Below are 16,171 nucleotides of genomic sequence, written 5' to 3'. Positions count from 1 at the left end.
CACTCAGGTATGTACACTTAAAATTTAGCACCATGATCTTTAAATACAATTAAAATTTAAGTTATTCAAATCTCATTTCCCTTTAAAGTGGTTACATCTCCAGTCACTGATCAAACTTTTCCTGCTTAGCTCTAAAGAAAGCCTCCTCTTCCAAACTAGTGGCCCTAGTCCGGATCCCCATAGGCAGCAGTCTTTTTATTGGGGGTGTGAAGAACAAGTTGGGGCCATGCTACTAGCACCTGAAGGCAACTTGTGTCCTAGCTGAGTTATTGGGAATTCTTGAAATCAGCATTCAATTGACTAATCAAGCCCCCCCTCCTTACCTACCATGCATCATGCATCATTGTTCCATTGTACTAAGAGGCTTACATCTTCAACCTTCTCTTGGTTCTACTAATGGTTAGCACAAGGCCAAGTGACCAAGAATTGTGGGAGCATTCCTGCCTGCTAATGACTCAGATATTTCCCTAATTTCTTGATGGGATGCATTAAGTCTTTCCACAAATACTCACAAGGGAGATGGAACAATAACTCACAAAAAACATAGGAAAGTACTGAGAAAACAACTTCCCATTTGATCTTTATAAATACAGGAAAATTCACATATCTTACCTCCACTGTGGAATCTGCTAGCCAGTAACACAAGCAGTTTTATAAAAATCCACATACCATTTCAGCACTTAACCAGCAGCAGCACCATTCCTTAAGTTGCTGCAACTATGATCTGGTTTGGGAGCCTCTGAGATTGGTTTTCATACCATGAGTTCTAAGACATTTAAAAAGTAGTCGAAGAGAACATCCCAGAGAAGAAAGTTTGCCAATGGTTTTTTTTTTAAAAAAAATGACTCTAGTTTTCTATTAAATAAAGCCATGTATTTGACAGGGGATGAAAAAGAGACAGAAAGAACAAGCACAAACTTTTAAATGATGCATATATCACTGAATGGCTAAGGAAGAATTCTGGGTAATTCCAAAAAGCTTTCATAGCTGGAGACTGATCCAGAGAAAAGAGTATTCTGTTATGTGAAGTCTAAGGTTTTCATGAACGGCATCCATAGTTTTTTGTGGGTTTTGTGGGCCACATAGCCGAAAAAGCCACAAAAAACTATGGTATTCTGTTAGTTTGTATAAGGGGTAAATTAATAATATTCTAACAAAAAACAAACAAACCTGTATCTAGCCTAACAGAAGTATGGCTGACATGACACCAGGTGTGAGTCACTGCACAACCACTTAGAAGTGCAGTGCCAGAGGCCTTACCAGATAATGAATTTCTCCTCATGAGAAGGGGGTGCTGAGGGGCAGATCAGAATTAGAATTTACTCAGTAGTGTTGGCTTTTAATTATGTTGTTACCCCGCTTCTTTTGAATCAGCCTTCAACTTGTCAAGGCATCTTATTGCAATGTCAGTGTAAGTAAATGCACAGTGTTAAAATGAAAGCAAAATGTTGTCAGTGCCAGTTTCTGGAAGCCACAGTGAAATGTCACAATGAAAAATTTCTTGACAGCCCTTCTGTGGCTATGCTACAATACTGGACAAATATGGTGATGTCAGTGCACATTATTAAATGGGATAATTAACACATCTTATGGATGTATAAATGGGCAAGTGCAGATCAACAAGACAACATATACACATGCTTTAATTCTGCCATCAGAAAGATAATCTGGGCTGCCAATAAATACCTATTCTAATCTGGTCCAAGGACTGTGAAGTAGTCTCGTTCTCTTTCATCCTTCTGTGCATGTGGCTTATCCCAGGCACAGATACATTCCTGACTGCTACTGCAAATCCTCCTCCAAACCAATACTGACTCAAATGATGGAATGACAAACTCATATATCTGTATTTAATCCATGTGAAGCCAGATTTATTTGGATTGGCTCTTACTCTTAATAATAATAATAGGATTTATTTATATGCCGCCCAATCACTGGGAATCTGGACGGCTTACAACAGAGGGAATAATAGACAGTTCCCTGCCCTCAGGCTTACAGTATTTTACTCTTGTGAAAACTTCTAGTCCACAAGTCATTTTAAAATGCCCCATTCGCAGACTTGTCCCAATAATCAGTAAACCAGATTACATGTACACCAAATTTCAGCTAGAAGTCATGGCACTATCCAAAGATTTCTGATAACTCTGTGAAAAGTCATTGGCAATCAAGTTGTTTCCTCTCTCACACAGACACACACATAAACAGGTAAAATTCTGAAGCATTTTGTTTTGATTTGAACTGGTTAGTAGTACATTTGGATTGCTTTAATACATGTGTCTTGTTTCTTCCTTTTTTTAAAAAAAACTGATATGTATTTTTAACTGATATATGTATTTTTAACAGATGTTGCATATTTGTTGGTCTGTTGTTATTCCCCTCCATGATCCATGAGGAGAGGCAAGTAAGAAATCACCATCATCATCATCCCCCTTAGTTCATTTTGTCTTTTGTTTCTGCTTCTATCATTTCTTGTCTGTCCTCTTCCATACATCCTTCTATCTGCAGTTATAGGAGGTCTGGATGTAGCTAAGAATCCTCTAGATTAAAAGAAGAAGAAAAAAAATTAATGATTGGAAACCAGAACTGCCTACATAGATCTCTTTCCCACATATAACTTTCATTATCTTTCTATAGTTTGTGTTTGCTAAGTTGCTCTTATTCATTCATCCTGAGCAGCTTTTGATTGTCGTTCAAATTGCTTTGGGACCAGAGAGGTCTTCTTATGTCATTATTTTTGATGTAAAATTTCCAACTAAGTATCTGTCCTGAGAGGTGGCAGAGCTTAAAAAAAAGTGGCAGCAAGCAATGGGATAAATTTTTTAAGTGGACATGTGTTCAGGGCAAGAACTGTGCCTTTACAGTTCCTCCTACATTGCCTACAGACTGACAGTTGTGAGATTGAAAGCAGCTAACTCAGCTTTTTCCTGTAAAGGAACACTGAGTTATTTTGACAGCTATGGTGTTTTATTTGTATATCATCTTTCAGACGTGGTGACAAATTCAAGACCTTCTGAATGAAATACAGGAACCCCTACTGAAAGTTTAAAAAAGCACACCTCCTCAAGCTATTTCGATTTCCTCTTTCCTCCCCACTCATGTATGAAAACTCTGCCTTTAGAGTTTGAACAAAAACCATTGGCTTTTCTGATTTTCTTTTCCCCTGTTTTTTCTGGTAAAATTATGGAAATGATTGCTCATTTCAATTGATATGTGTGCTTAATATCTGGTAAAAGTATCAATGTGGTATGTCAACTACTTTTGAGATAGGGCACTCTGGAGGCTACAAATAGACCTGTTACTGAAGAAGAACTGGGTTTGGGCGGTGTCATTGCATCCCTCCTTGACACTCCATGTGATTTGTTCCTTAGGAGAAATTGCATTTCTGCCCACTTCTTTAGTTCTACACAATGAGATTTATACAAAGCCATGCATGTCTACCTAGAGTAAGCCCTATTGAAGACATACTTCCAAGGTTTTTTTTTGTTGTTGTTCAAAAAAAGATGCAATCAGACTTCAGTGACTGTTAGAGCAGTAGTTTTCAAATTTACTCTCTATAGGGGATTCTTTTTGCAATTATTTGTAAAGGAACTGCTGCACATTTTTGAGGATTCTGGAACGTATTTACGATTCAAAGAAAGCACATGTAAACCTTTTGACATGCTGTGGTGTTGTATCTTGTAAAGAAAGTTCAGTAATGATAGTCTTTTAGGGAAGCTTGTCCTTCCTTTTCAGAGCTTCTGTTTTAGGAATATTAGATCAGCTTCAAAGAGACACAGTCTGCAAATCTTTGTTATGAACAAATGTATGCTAAAGGTTTTGATCCTTCTAATCAAAGTGGGGAGTATTTGGCCCTTAGACACTGGAAGACAAGTCACATCACTTCTTTCTGCTGTTAGCCATGCTGGCTGGGAATTGAAACCTCTGGGAGTTAGGGGTGCAGCAATTGCTGGAGCCCCCCTCCCTATTTTTAGAGTATATGTGTGTGGAATGATGTATTAGTGCCAGTGTTCATTGCCAAGCAGAAAGAAGGGACACAACAAATGCTACATCACACTGTTGACTCATGTTCAGCTTGGAGTTTACTAAGACTCCTAGGCAGGTTACAGACCGCCGAAAAGCGGCGGCCTGTACCCGCCCTTTTCCCCAGTGTATCGGGGCCTCAGTGGCCAGAGCGGCAGCTGCTGATGCCCCGATCCGCCGCTTTCTGCAGCCTGGAAAGGGGTGTCCTTGGGGCTTCAAGCCCTAAGGACACCCCATGTGGCGGGGACGAGGAGAAAGAGGCCGCTTGGCCCCTTTCTCCTCCGCGTTGCTGGCGCAGCCATCTGAAGGCTGCACCCAGCGACGCAAAGCCAAGAAGGAGCTCCGAAACGGAGCTCCTTCTTGCACTGCGGAAAGAAGAAAAGAAAAAAAGGTTAAAAAAAGGAGCCCTGATGGCGCAGTGGTTAAATGCCTGTACTGCAGCCATTCACTCAAAACCACAAGGTTGCGAGTTCAAGACCAGCAAAAGGGCCCAAGCTCGACTCAGGCTTGCATCGTTCCGAGGTCGCTAAAATGAGGACCCAGACTGTTGGGGGCAAATTAGCTTACTTGCTAATTAGCTTACTTGCTGTTCACCGCTGTGATCTTTGGAATAGCGGTATATAAATAAACAAAATATTATTATTAAAAGAAGGAGAGAAAGAGGAGAAGAGAAAGAGAAAGAAGGCAAGATTATAGTAATTCGCCTTTTCCCACTTATCATCTTTCTGTATCTCACAGTATTAAACAAGCAAAGCTATATAAAATTTGTTGATTCTTGCCCAGCTCTCTAAGGTCATTTTGAATTCTGATATTGCTCTCTGGAGTATCAGCTCCTTTTCCTAATTTGATAAGCACATCCTCCATTTCATTATCCAAGTCATTGATAAGATAGTACTGGGCCCAGGACAGAACCCTGTGGCACGCCACTACTCAGTTCTCTCCAGGATGAAGAAGGCCACTGTTGAGTACACCAAACAGTTGCATTGTTGAGCCCACATTTTACTAGCTGTTTTGCAAGGCTGTGATAGGGGACCTTGTCAAAGGTGTTATTGAAATCAAAATACCACTGATTCTCTTGTAACTCTGTCAAAAAAAAAAAAAAAAAAAGGAGAGAAGGTGAGTCTGGCATGACTTGTTTTTGAGAAACCCATGTTGAGAGACAAAGAAGATGCTTGAAAGTTCTTCTTTGCAATATATTCCTTGATATGATCAAGCATTATTTCAGTACTGGATCAATGGACTGTAATTGTTGGCTTGAAAACTTGTATGCTGGAGTGGGGGGCTTGACAGTGAATGTGAGTACGTACTTAAAAAACCAAGCTTGCATAATTTATTTATTTATTTATATATTTATTTATTTCCTGTTTTGAGAGAGCCAGTGTGGTGTAGTGGCATGAGACTTGAACTAGGACAAAGGGAGATCGGAGTTTTAATCCTCACTTGGCCATCGAACCCAGTGGGTGACCTTGGGCAAATCACAGTCTCTCAGCCTTGGAGAAGGGCAAAGGCAAAACCTCTCCAAACAAATTCTGTCAAGAAAACTATGTGAGAGGTTCTCCTTAGGGTCACTGTAAGTCAGATGTGATTTGAAGGCACACAATAAATCTTGCTTTTCTCCCAACATGAGACCCAAGGCAGCTTACAACAAATTAAAATACTGTAAATTACAGCTAAAATTGTACAGCACACTAAATTCACAGATCAACACTTGAAGAACCACAGTTACCAGTTATCAGCCTATTCTTCCAGCAGAATATATTGTTGCTGTTGCTGCTTTTTTTAACCAATCGGTCAGTCCAACGGTAAGAAACTGTTATCGTTCTCTCTTTTCTTCTGTGGTTAACCAACCATGGACGAAAGAAGGGGCTTCTTCCTTTAAAAAGCTAAATCTCATAAGATGTTGGAAAATTGGTTTGGCAATAGTGCATTTTGCTGGCCAGCCAGATCTTGAGATGGGCACTACAGTTATGGGAAATTGGGGGGGGGGGGGGAGAAGAGGGAGGGAAGGGAAGGAAGTAAACCAGTCTAACAAACTTTTATACCATGATCTGCTACTTCACCACTTCAGTAATGGATATCATTCAAAGGAGACAGTAGACCCTAGGAGTTAACTATTTTACTTCTTTGCAGAATGAATATGTTTGGAGTGAGATTTCCCTGAGGATCATCCAGATTATTATTATTGTTATTATTATTATGCTTTATTTATATAGCGCTGTAGATTTGCACAGAGTGTACATACAAACAATAAAATAGAAACGAGTAAACCTGCCCATGGCTTACATAGTAGCATAATACATATAAATAATACATAAGGATACAAGAAAGGGTTCAGTAAAACAAATTAAAAACGTCAAATAGTCACACAATGCCTGGGAATGCTTCTCTGAACAGGATGGTCTTCAACTCAGTTTTGAAGCTGATTAAAGAAGTGGTGACCCATGCTTGTGGGGGAAGGAGGTTCCAGGAGTGAGGGGCAGCAAGTGAAAGGGGACGAATCTGGGATGGGGCAGAGAAAATCCTGGGCTGAGATAGCAGACCTTGACTACCGGAACGGAGGGCCCAAGTGGGAATGTGAGGAGAAAGAAGGTCTGATAAATAAGGAGGGGCCAGCCCATGTAGGGCTTTGAAAGTCAACAACAGGAGCTTATACTGAATACAGAAAGGGAGGGGGAGCCAGTGAAGGGATGACAACAAAGGAGAGATATGGTCGGAGCGGTGGGCAGATCTGATAATGCGTGCAGCTGAATGCTGGATAGAAATTAAAGGACGGAGGTGAGAAAGAGGAAGCCCAGCCAGAAGGATGTTACGGAAATCAAGTCCTGATACCACTAAGGCATGGACCAGAATCTTAGCAGTAGAGGCAGAGAGATATGGTCAGATTTTGGCAATACAGTCGGCCCTTCTTATACACAGATTTTTTTATACATGGATTCAAGCATACACGGTTTGAAAATGTTCCAAATAAGTATAAGTTTACCTTGATTTTCCATTTTTTATTAGGGACACCATTTTGCTATGTCATTATATTTAATGAGACTTGAGCATACACGGATTTTGTTATACACGGGGGATCTTGGAACCAAACCCCAGCGTATAACAAGGGTCCACTGTATTGTATAAAAAGAATCTACATGTCTTAGCTATGGTCTGGATCTTGGGGATACACGACAGAGAAGAATAAAAATAAAATCAAGACTATGGGCTTGCTGGACTGGTCAAATAGAAATGTCATCAACAGAAACAGAAAAGGAGTGTTGAAGAGTAGACTTAGGTGGAAAAACGAGAAGCTTCGTTTTGGACATATTGAGCTTCAAGCTACATCCACTGAGAGACAGCTGTAAGACAAGATAAAACTTGCTGTTCAAGACTCCGAGAAAAGTCAAGGGTGGAAAGATACAGCTGAGTTTTATTGGCATACAAATGATAGGAAAAGCCAAAAGAACTAATGAGTTTTCCTAGGGACAGTGTGTAGAGAGAAAAGAGAAGGGGACCTAGAACAGAGCCCTGGGGAACCCCAACAGATAGGGGATGACGTCTGACCACCCATGACCACTGCAAAAGATCTTTCTGACAAATAAGATCTAAACCAGTCAAGAACAGAGTCTGAGAATCCGAGGTCAGAAAGTATATCAGCTGGAAGACAGTGGTCAATGGTGTCAAAGGCTGCAGACAAATCAAGAAGAATGAGAACAGAGTAAAGGCCATTAGCCTTGGCCCGTAAAAGATCATCCGAGATCTTAGTAAGAGCCATCTCTGTAGAATGCCGTGGGCTGAAACTGGACTGAAAGGGATCGAGACTGGAGTTGGCTTCAAGAAACCCAAGACAGTGAGAATAAACGACCCATTTAAAAACCTTCAAAAGAAAAGGAAGAAGAGGAATCGGATGATGATAGCTAGACAAAGAAGAGGGGTCAAGAGAAGGTTTTTTCAGAACAGGAGAAACTAAAGCATGTTTAAAGACCGAAGGGAAGGAACCCATAGAGATAGAGAGATTAAAGATATAGAGAAGCGAGGGCAGGAGAGAGGGAGCTATAGAAATTAGAAGACGAGTAGGAATTAGATCAAGAAAACAAGTTGCAGGTTTGGAAGAGTTCAGCAGCATAGAGAGTTCATCCAGAGAAACAGGAGGAAACAAAAAAAATTTTTTTAGGCGAGATTGATTAAAGAAAACCAGAAAAGTACCAGTTTTTGTTCCAGTTCTTTCCAATTTTATTTTGGAGATCCGTACATGTTTTGTTTGTCCCAGAATATTTTCTGCCAGCTCCCAGTATGATCAGAGACCTCTGAAAACCAAAACTAGGGTTAATCAGGGTTTGAAGAACATACTCAGTTATCTAGTAACTAGTGCCTTGTTCTATCTCACAGCTTATCTCCATTTAGTTCAGATTGACTAGCAATGATTGTAGCAACTTTAAGAAACAATTCACACAGTCTACATTTCCTCCCTCTCTCCTTTCACAGTGATATTTGGAATTTGTGAAACATCCAATAAATATTACCAGGCCAACATTACACTTATTTTCTGGGTGGTGGCGAATACAGGATAGCTTGAAATTATTGTTGTGATGGTTTACATTTTTATATAAATCTCACTAAGATTGGCTGAGCAAAGAAAAGTCTTATGATGGTAGAGAAGTAATGAGAACTGTGTTTTGTAAAGACCATGGTCTGAATGCCACAACAATCTTGGCAGTGGGAAAAGGGATATCCAAAGCAGAATGATCTGAACATAAAGTCATATTTATTTTATGCAAAATACAATTTAAAGACAATCCCTTTTATTATTGGCTTCCCAGTTGCACCCTCAATTTTTAAAGAAACTTCTTTATTGTGAATTTTATTAGCATAGTAAAGCAGTTAGTTGCTCTTTTACTGAAAACTAGCTGTAGCAGGAAACTGTGATGATCTTTATTCCATGAATCCATACATGACTTACTATTCTAAAAGCAAGGCTGTTATCACCCTTAAATGAGATACAGCTCCTTGTTAAATAACATTTCACCACTGAAAATGTAACAGTGGTATTCCATCACTGTCATTTACCATTACCTGAGTGTCTTCCACTGATCCTGGAAATCCCTGTATGTGTTGAGGAAAACTTGTACACACTGGGATCTGTGAGAGAGTGTGTAAACAAAGAATTTGGCTTTGAAGTAACTCAAGCGAAGATTTACAGGACATATCAAAACAGGGAATTTTAGCTAGATTTTTTGAAATCATATACACCACACTTTTTATTACAAAGCCACCGGTAGATAGGTTTTCTTTTCCTTCTTTGTAACTATAATTTCTTCTAGTAATTTAATTCAGAGTTTACCAATGTATGCTCCCTCTCTCTTTTTATTTAGTGTTGGGAAGGCTCTTGTTTCATTTATTTATTATAGCATTTGACTTGATCTGACTCATTTTTTTTTTAGTCTGCAGGCAGCAAAGTGACTGGAACAATTTAAATATAGAGGAAGAGATTATAATACCTCAAAACCTTCTGGCTTTTCACAAAAGCTGTTGTTCCTCTTTCTTTGATTTCCTGATGGCTTGGCATCCCCCCCCCCCCCCCCGTGCCCAACCTATTTAGCTTGCTTAAGCTTCATTCTGCACCTCCTCCCTGTTAGAGCAAGAAGTTTTCAAGGTGGAGGTGTAACAGTTCTGGGAGCCATTGATCCTTCTTTTAACGTTATTTGCCCTTTTGGTTTTGAAAGGAATTGCTTACCTAGTGGCTGGGTGTTGCTCAAGAACAATCAGAAGGGGCCGAACTTTACATAAATCATTTATACTGAACACTTTGTATGCTGGCTACATAAATCAACAACAGTATCCATTACGATTCATCCCTCCCCTTCCCTTTTATCTGTACTATCTTGATACAACTGATCCCAACACATGGGCAACCTGAACTCTGCCTACTGAAGACTGGCCCTTGTAATTAATTATTCTGGGCACACAGAGCTTGGCCCTTGCTACGCAGAATAATTGCTCCTAGCCAATATCCAAGGTTTAAACTTCAGTGGCAATAATAAATAGAAAGTCTCAGGTGATGCCACTATTTTAAAGTAATTAATCATCTCTCCTCTTCCTCCCCTCTCCTCCCCCCCCCCGTGTTGATTTTTTCTCTCTCTAGCTAGGGAGATTCAGTAATACATCTTTAATGATATATATGTTAAGAGTGATCTATTAACTAAACCTTCTGAGGGGCGGGTTGTGTGTGTTTTGGTTTTTTAAGAACTGTAAATGCTTTTGTGAACTTAAAGTGTGCATAAAATGAATGTCTATTTTATAGGCAGTAGAGGCATAGCAGTGAAATCTCTGAAAGATCATTGCCTTTTTTTTAATGTCATGCTGTGTATGTGCTAATAGAGATTGTTAATTAACACCAGTGGGGCCGTCAAAAAATAAATTCTTCGAAGATGCTGTGCTACTGCCAATGGGGGGATTTGAGAAATCTCACTCCATCTTCTCCAAAATGGAGCATGGCATCTTGTTTTCATGTGATCTTCTTCACATGAATGAACATAAAATATCAATAATTCAATTACAGCACATAAGCACATTGGTCCGACAGTAATCTCGGCCACTTTCAAATGTTTGTGCTTTTGCATTGTTACGCCTTTTTAAAAAAGCAGGAGGTGAATGTTTTTGCCCTACCGAGAGATGTTGTTTCCCTGAATAATTCTTGTTAGACCTGATCAGCCATCACATCTATTCAGTGTGACAGGGACAGATGTGACAGATCGGTTCTGACACACTTCCATACCACAAGTCAGTGGCTTGAGGTGACTCATGTCCTTCCTTTGATTCTGCCCCCTGCTGCAGGACAGCACAACGATGCACGAATGAACCTTGCCATTGCCCTCACTGCTGCCAGGTATGGTGCTGCCATAGCCAATTATACTGAAGTGATGCACTTGCTGAAGAAGACTGATTCAAATAGTGGGAAGAGCCGTGTCTATGGAGCAAGGTGCAGAGATGTTCTAACAGGTATGTAGGTTTTGCTCTCTGTGGTATTTAGAAAACCCTAACACATAACCTGTATTGGCTCTCTGCCTCTCTCTCCCTCTCCCTCCAAAAAATGGGACCACAACCAGTTCTCTGTATGTGTGTGTGAGAAATCACACATACATACAGAAAGCTGGTTGTAGTTCTATTTTTTGGAGGCTATGTTTCTTACATGTCCCATTCTGTGGTTTTGTGGATCAAGGAATTCTACCACCATCTCCTTACGTTCCCTGCATGCCTGCGCTTTGAGCATGCTGTTGTTGAACTGCAATATAGCACAGCTGTCTATGAATGCATTCTGCTCTTCTGTTTAAAGAAAGAGACCCCCCCCCCCTTAAAGGTAGAAGGGTAGGACTGAGGGAGAGTGCATTGGGAGGCTGGAGTTTGTAAATATCACTTAACTGACAAAGGAGGCATATTTCCAAAGTGCAGTGGCATGTCATTAATGCCAATCATCTTTAACTTCTGTCAGGTTTTCATTCAAATCCTAGTGCTTTGGCAGGCTAAACCACGCTTTACATCCAAGCCCTTCTGTCAGGCAAAGCTGACATTGTAAAATACCGTGTGGTGTGCCTTCAGTAATAGAACCATTTAACAAATTTCAGGGTTTAAGAATGTCATTAAATAGAGAACTCAATAAATAAAGCAAAATTGGTATATGTGTGTGGGAACTACTGCCACTGCTGGGTTTTGTTTTTTGTTTTGCCTTGTTTCTGTATATTTTATATTTAAAAAAAAAAAAGGGGGGGGGGGAGATTGTGCTGCATTCACTTTCTCTCTTGAAGAAACATTTTACTGATCTTAATAATCCAATTTACTATCACATGGTGTGTGCGTGCGTGTGTGTATGCACTTCACAATAGGTTAACTTCATAGATAAATTAATAATCCAGAGAGTCGGTGAACAGGGAAACAAATGGACTATGTGATTGATGCTGTTTTCTTTCACAGGGCAGGAATTTGATGTCAAAGCCAAATGTGTTATCAATGCTACAGGACCTTTCACAGACTCGGTGCGGAAAATGGATGATCAGGAAGTACCAAACATCTGTCAGCCAAGTGCAGGTGTTCATATTGTCATGCCTGGCTATTACAGGTAAAGATATTCAAAACTTGGATCATTTATAACAATCTTACAATGGATACTTAATCCTTCCCCTCTAGAAGGAAAAAGCTTGCAAGACAGAGAGTGATGCCGCTGCTGCTACTACAGGGGAAGCACAGAGCACAGTCTTCTACATACTGTATCTCCTTTGAATGTTCACAAAGGATTGCTTGGTTACAAGTGGACTGTTTTTATACCAAGGAAAAGGCATGAATGTTTAAAATAGAAGGAAAATGTGTTCTGGTGGTTCCTCCCCTGCCTCACTTGAATATTGGAGCTTTCCATTTTTGTGGCTTTTATTAGAAAAGTACAGGTTGACCAGTATTTGTTTGGTCAATAGGAGTTTCACTAACAGATGAGAATGTTTTGTGCTGAGACAGAGAGGCCAGATACCATGATATGAGTTAAAGGGACAGCCACAACTTTAATACAAATACAGCAACTACCAATCAGTTACATTATTAATATATAATTTCCCTCTAGTAGACAATGTGTAGGCAAAATAAGGTAGGGGAGACACGAGGCCTGATGACTTCCAGACCAGCAAATTCTTAAGCAGGTTATCAAACCATAAGTGTCTCATAAGAATCTGGCAAAGCTTACTGTATGAAACAAGTCAAAACATTCTGCCAGACGTGAGGCAATCTGCATCTTCCCCAGTGCTTTCCTTCTCCCAGTTTAACTCCTGCCCAATGTGCACTTTTTCCTTCCATACTTACTACAGTCCCTTGAATGTATTGCTGAAGCTGATGAGTTAACAAGTCCAAATAGAGATCACAGGCTTCTGAGGAGAAGTGTATGCTATCACCTTAGTAAAGGTACCCCAAGTCAGCATATATGCCTGGGTGGGAGATAGGTACACTGCCTATCCAGATGAGTTTATGCATGTTGTCCTGATTAGCATGCCTCTAGGCTATGTTAATTGCAGAGTTATGTCTTGTGCCCAGACACACCTCTCTTGGTCACATCTTAGTCCATAGGATGTGAACCTCTGGAGATAGGCATTGAGTATTGGGGAGGTCTGCCATTACCCTGCCAATAAGGTGAAGCCTGGGTGTCTTAACTAGTGTGTTCTTGCCTAGATGGAGGATAATGACATTAGGTGGCTCTGTTGCAGCCAGTTCTATGAGCCAAGGGAGCATAGTCCCCTACCAACTAATACTGGCCAGGTGTGACATGCCAAAATCCTGCCCCCCTCCCCTATCTGAGCAAATCATGTGTTGCACTAAAAAAACAAGGCTATTTCTCAGTATCCATACTGTTATTGGAGGACCTGTCCAAGAAACATACAGAATTAAAATGGGTGGGGCCTGGTGTGAAGCCAGTTCCTTTGTCCACTGTAGATTTAGAATATTCTCTCCGTACTCTCTCTTCCTGCGCAGCCTAGCTGTCATTTATAAGACAGGTTCTATGAAGGATCTGTGAGCTTATTAAAAAGCAGTGTAGCATAATAGCCGAGAGTATTCGCAGGATAATCTTAAGCAACTCACTGTTCTCTTCACTTTAGCTCTCTATTTGTATTACTGGCCTAGCTTACGTGCCTGTCATAAAGATTACTGAAGTGCTTTAAATACTCAAAAGGTGCTGTGTAAATGCTGAGTGTTAATAATAATAGACTGTAGATGCCCCTTCTTCTCATATATATATATATATATATATAGAGAGAGAGAGAGAGAGAGAGTGCATTCATGGATGGACTGTTTTCTACTGCATGATAGAACTGTGTGCAAGAACTGTGAAATGAAATCTGAAAGATGATCTTCCACTTGCACAAAAAATTGTGTAAACTCTTGCACATGCTGTTGTGTAATGTGTGAGCAGTATTATAGAAGCTTTCTATCTATTGCATTTGTGTGAATGTAACAAGAACCCCTGCAGAAATAACATTACCAATAGTTCTTTTTCTTCCATTTCTCAGTCTTGGGTTTCATGCTAGTGTAATGCCTTTTGTTGCAAGTAGATTTCTTTAACTGAGCATTGCAAGAATAACTCCCTGATAGTTACATGTAGCACAAGTAAATTAATTAGAATACTCAGTGGATATGTAGCCAATGGCCAAATAGGGTCTCCTAGTCCCAATTTAAGTGTTGGAAACCCAGTCAGCTTTCTTCTCTGCTGATCAGCCTATCCACTCCAAACTTGAAGTAACTTTCATTTTAACTTCAAGTATGGAATAAACCTCAATTCACTGAGTTTTCACATTGTTGAGGCAGTTAGCATTTGTATCTGTAGCAGGATAGGCCCCATTAAATGCTACACCCCACTTGTGTACAAATGTGTCAGATTATTGGTTTCAAACCATCATTTGTGTAGTAGCAGAACAGATAAAACCTGTACAGCTATATGTCCGGCTGCGTCTAGTTCACCACTACGGTGGATTGCTCCTTCTCTTGTACTGAGCAGGTTTGGATTTTCCACCTTTAGCTGTTATCACTTGTGGCTTTCCTTTTAGTGGAATCTTAAGCAATATAACTCAAGGGTAAGGATATCTTTATTATACTTTGCATTTATGCATGCTTAAAAGTGAACAGCTGGGGTGATTAGCCACAGTGACTAGTGTGGTTGCTAGGGCTACTGACTGCATCATCCACCTCCAGTAATGAACAAAAAGAGTCTACTCTTCCATGCAAAAAGGGTCCGTAGTAGTAGCTGAAATGCAAATATTTTGACCTTTAATATTTTACCAGGTAAAAGCTTGGGGAATAGTTAATGCTGCTTATAGTGTGCTGCAGCAGCTTCAGTCTTATATGGAACCCAGGAGTGTGTGTGTGTGTGTGTGTGTGTGTGTGTGGTGAGGTGGGTCTCATCTGGTTATTTATTGTGCAATAAAGTCAGTGTCAGCTTCCATCTTTGCCCTATTCCTCAGCATCTTTCAGTACTCAGATTACCTCCTTTCAAAAGCAATTGCTCTCTCCATATATCACTCACACTACTGCTGAATGAAGACTACCTTGATTTCATCCTAAAGACAGATAAGCCAAATAATTTGTCTCTGTCATAAATATATGCACCTCACTGAAATTTCAAATGTATATATTAATTTAGCAACAAGTTTTTGCCCCCAGTGCCAATTGAATCTTGTTTAGCAGAAAATGTGTATCATTTCATTATAACTACTTGTCTCTTTGGGAAAATACTTTGACATCATCCTGGAAAAATGGTAAATAGTTTAAGAGGTTTTTATGTGTAAATGTAGATAATATTTAATTAATTTAATGTTAATACACTGCAAGCGTTTCCCAGTAGGTTCTTACATTTTTATATTCTTCATTAATAGTCCCTGTGTTCCCTCTACTCTCATTAATTCTGTTCTGCCAATTCATGTCCTCACTTAAGTAGCTACTGCATGACTTTCTCACACCCAGAATAATATTAGTGTGACTGTAATCCCTTATAAATTTCAATCCTTAATCCAATTGATGTTATTTTCAGTCTGCTGGCCATAGCACTGATTGCAGTTCTGCTTCTTGGATGATGTAAAAACAGACACTTGATCCAGAGAACCTATGCTGACAACATCTATCCCAAGGAATAGGATGACCCAGTGCTTTTTAGTTACCTGATTGGAAATGTATGCTAAAAATCAGTTACATACATGGAAGAGGGTTATTGCCACTCTAAATTAGATTCTGTCAACATCCATCTGTTGGTGCACATATTCTGCAAAAAAATCTTTTTCGAGTATCATATGTGTGGGGGGTTTCCCCCCCTCTAGCCTGATCCTATGTGCTTATAGTTTCTTCTTGACCTGTCCCAAGGCATCCTGTATCTATTTTTTTTTAAAAAAAAAATCAGATATTATGAGTACAGTCGCCCCTCCATTTTCATAGGGGATCTGTTATGGACCCCCTTCCCCTATGAAAATGAAAACTCGCAGATATTCAAGCCCCGTTGGCTTGAATGGCAGTGCAGCTCACATTTTGTCCTCTTCCATTTGCCATCCGCGAATGGGTGATGGATACGGATTTCAAGTCCGTGAAAATGGAGGGGCGACTGTATATATAAAATATTACAGCATAGTCCTAGAAGTATCATCTCTTACAATGGATT

At 39.9% G+C, this 16,171-nt stretch overlaps 1 protein-coding gene across 3 annotated transcripts in view; it reads left to right on the top strand.

Moving 5' to 3' along the window:
* The window catches only part of GPD2 (glycerol-3-phosphate dehydrogenase 2), a 132,972-nt gene that overhangs the window by 68,019 nt on the left and 48,782 nt on the right, over window positions 1-16,171 (top strand). For all 3 annotated transcript variants that reach the window (XM_042464095.1, XM_042464086.1, XM_042464105.1), the window contains exons 7-8: window positions 10,834-10,998; window positions 11,968-12,112. In XM_042464095.1, the coding sequence (XP_042320029.1) occupies window positions 10,834-10,998; window positions 11,968-12,112 (310 nt within the window). The remainder of the gene's footprint in view (window positions 1-10,833; window positions 10,999-11,967; window positions 12,113-16,171) is intronic.

This window comes from Sceloporus undulatus, chromosome 1 (genome assembly GCF_019175285.1).
Source record: "Sceloporus undulatus isolate JIND9_A2432 ecotype Alabama chromosome 1, SceUnd_v1.1, whole genome shotgun sequence".
In the NCBI taxonomy this organism is placed as follows: domain Eukaryota; kingdom Metazoa; phylum Chordata; class Lepidosauria; order Squamata; family Phrynosomatidae; genus Sceloporus; species Sceloporus undulatus.
This window is presented reverse-complemented; position numbering and strand designations above follow the sequence as displayed.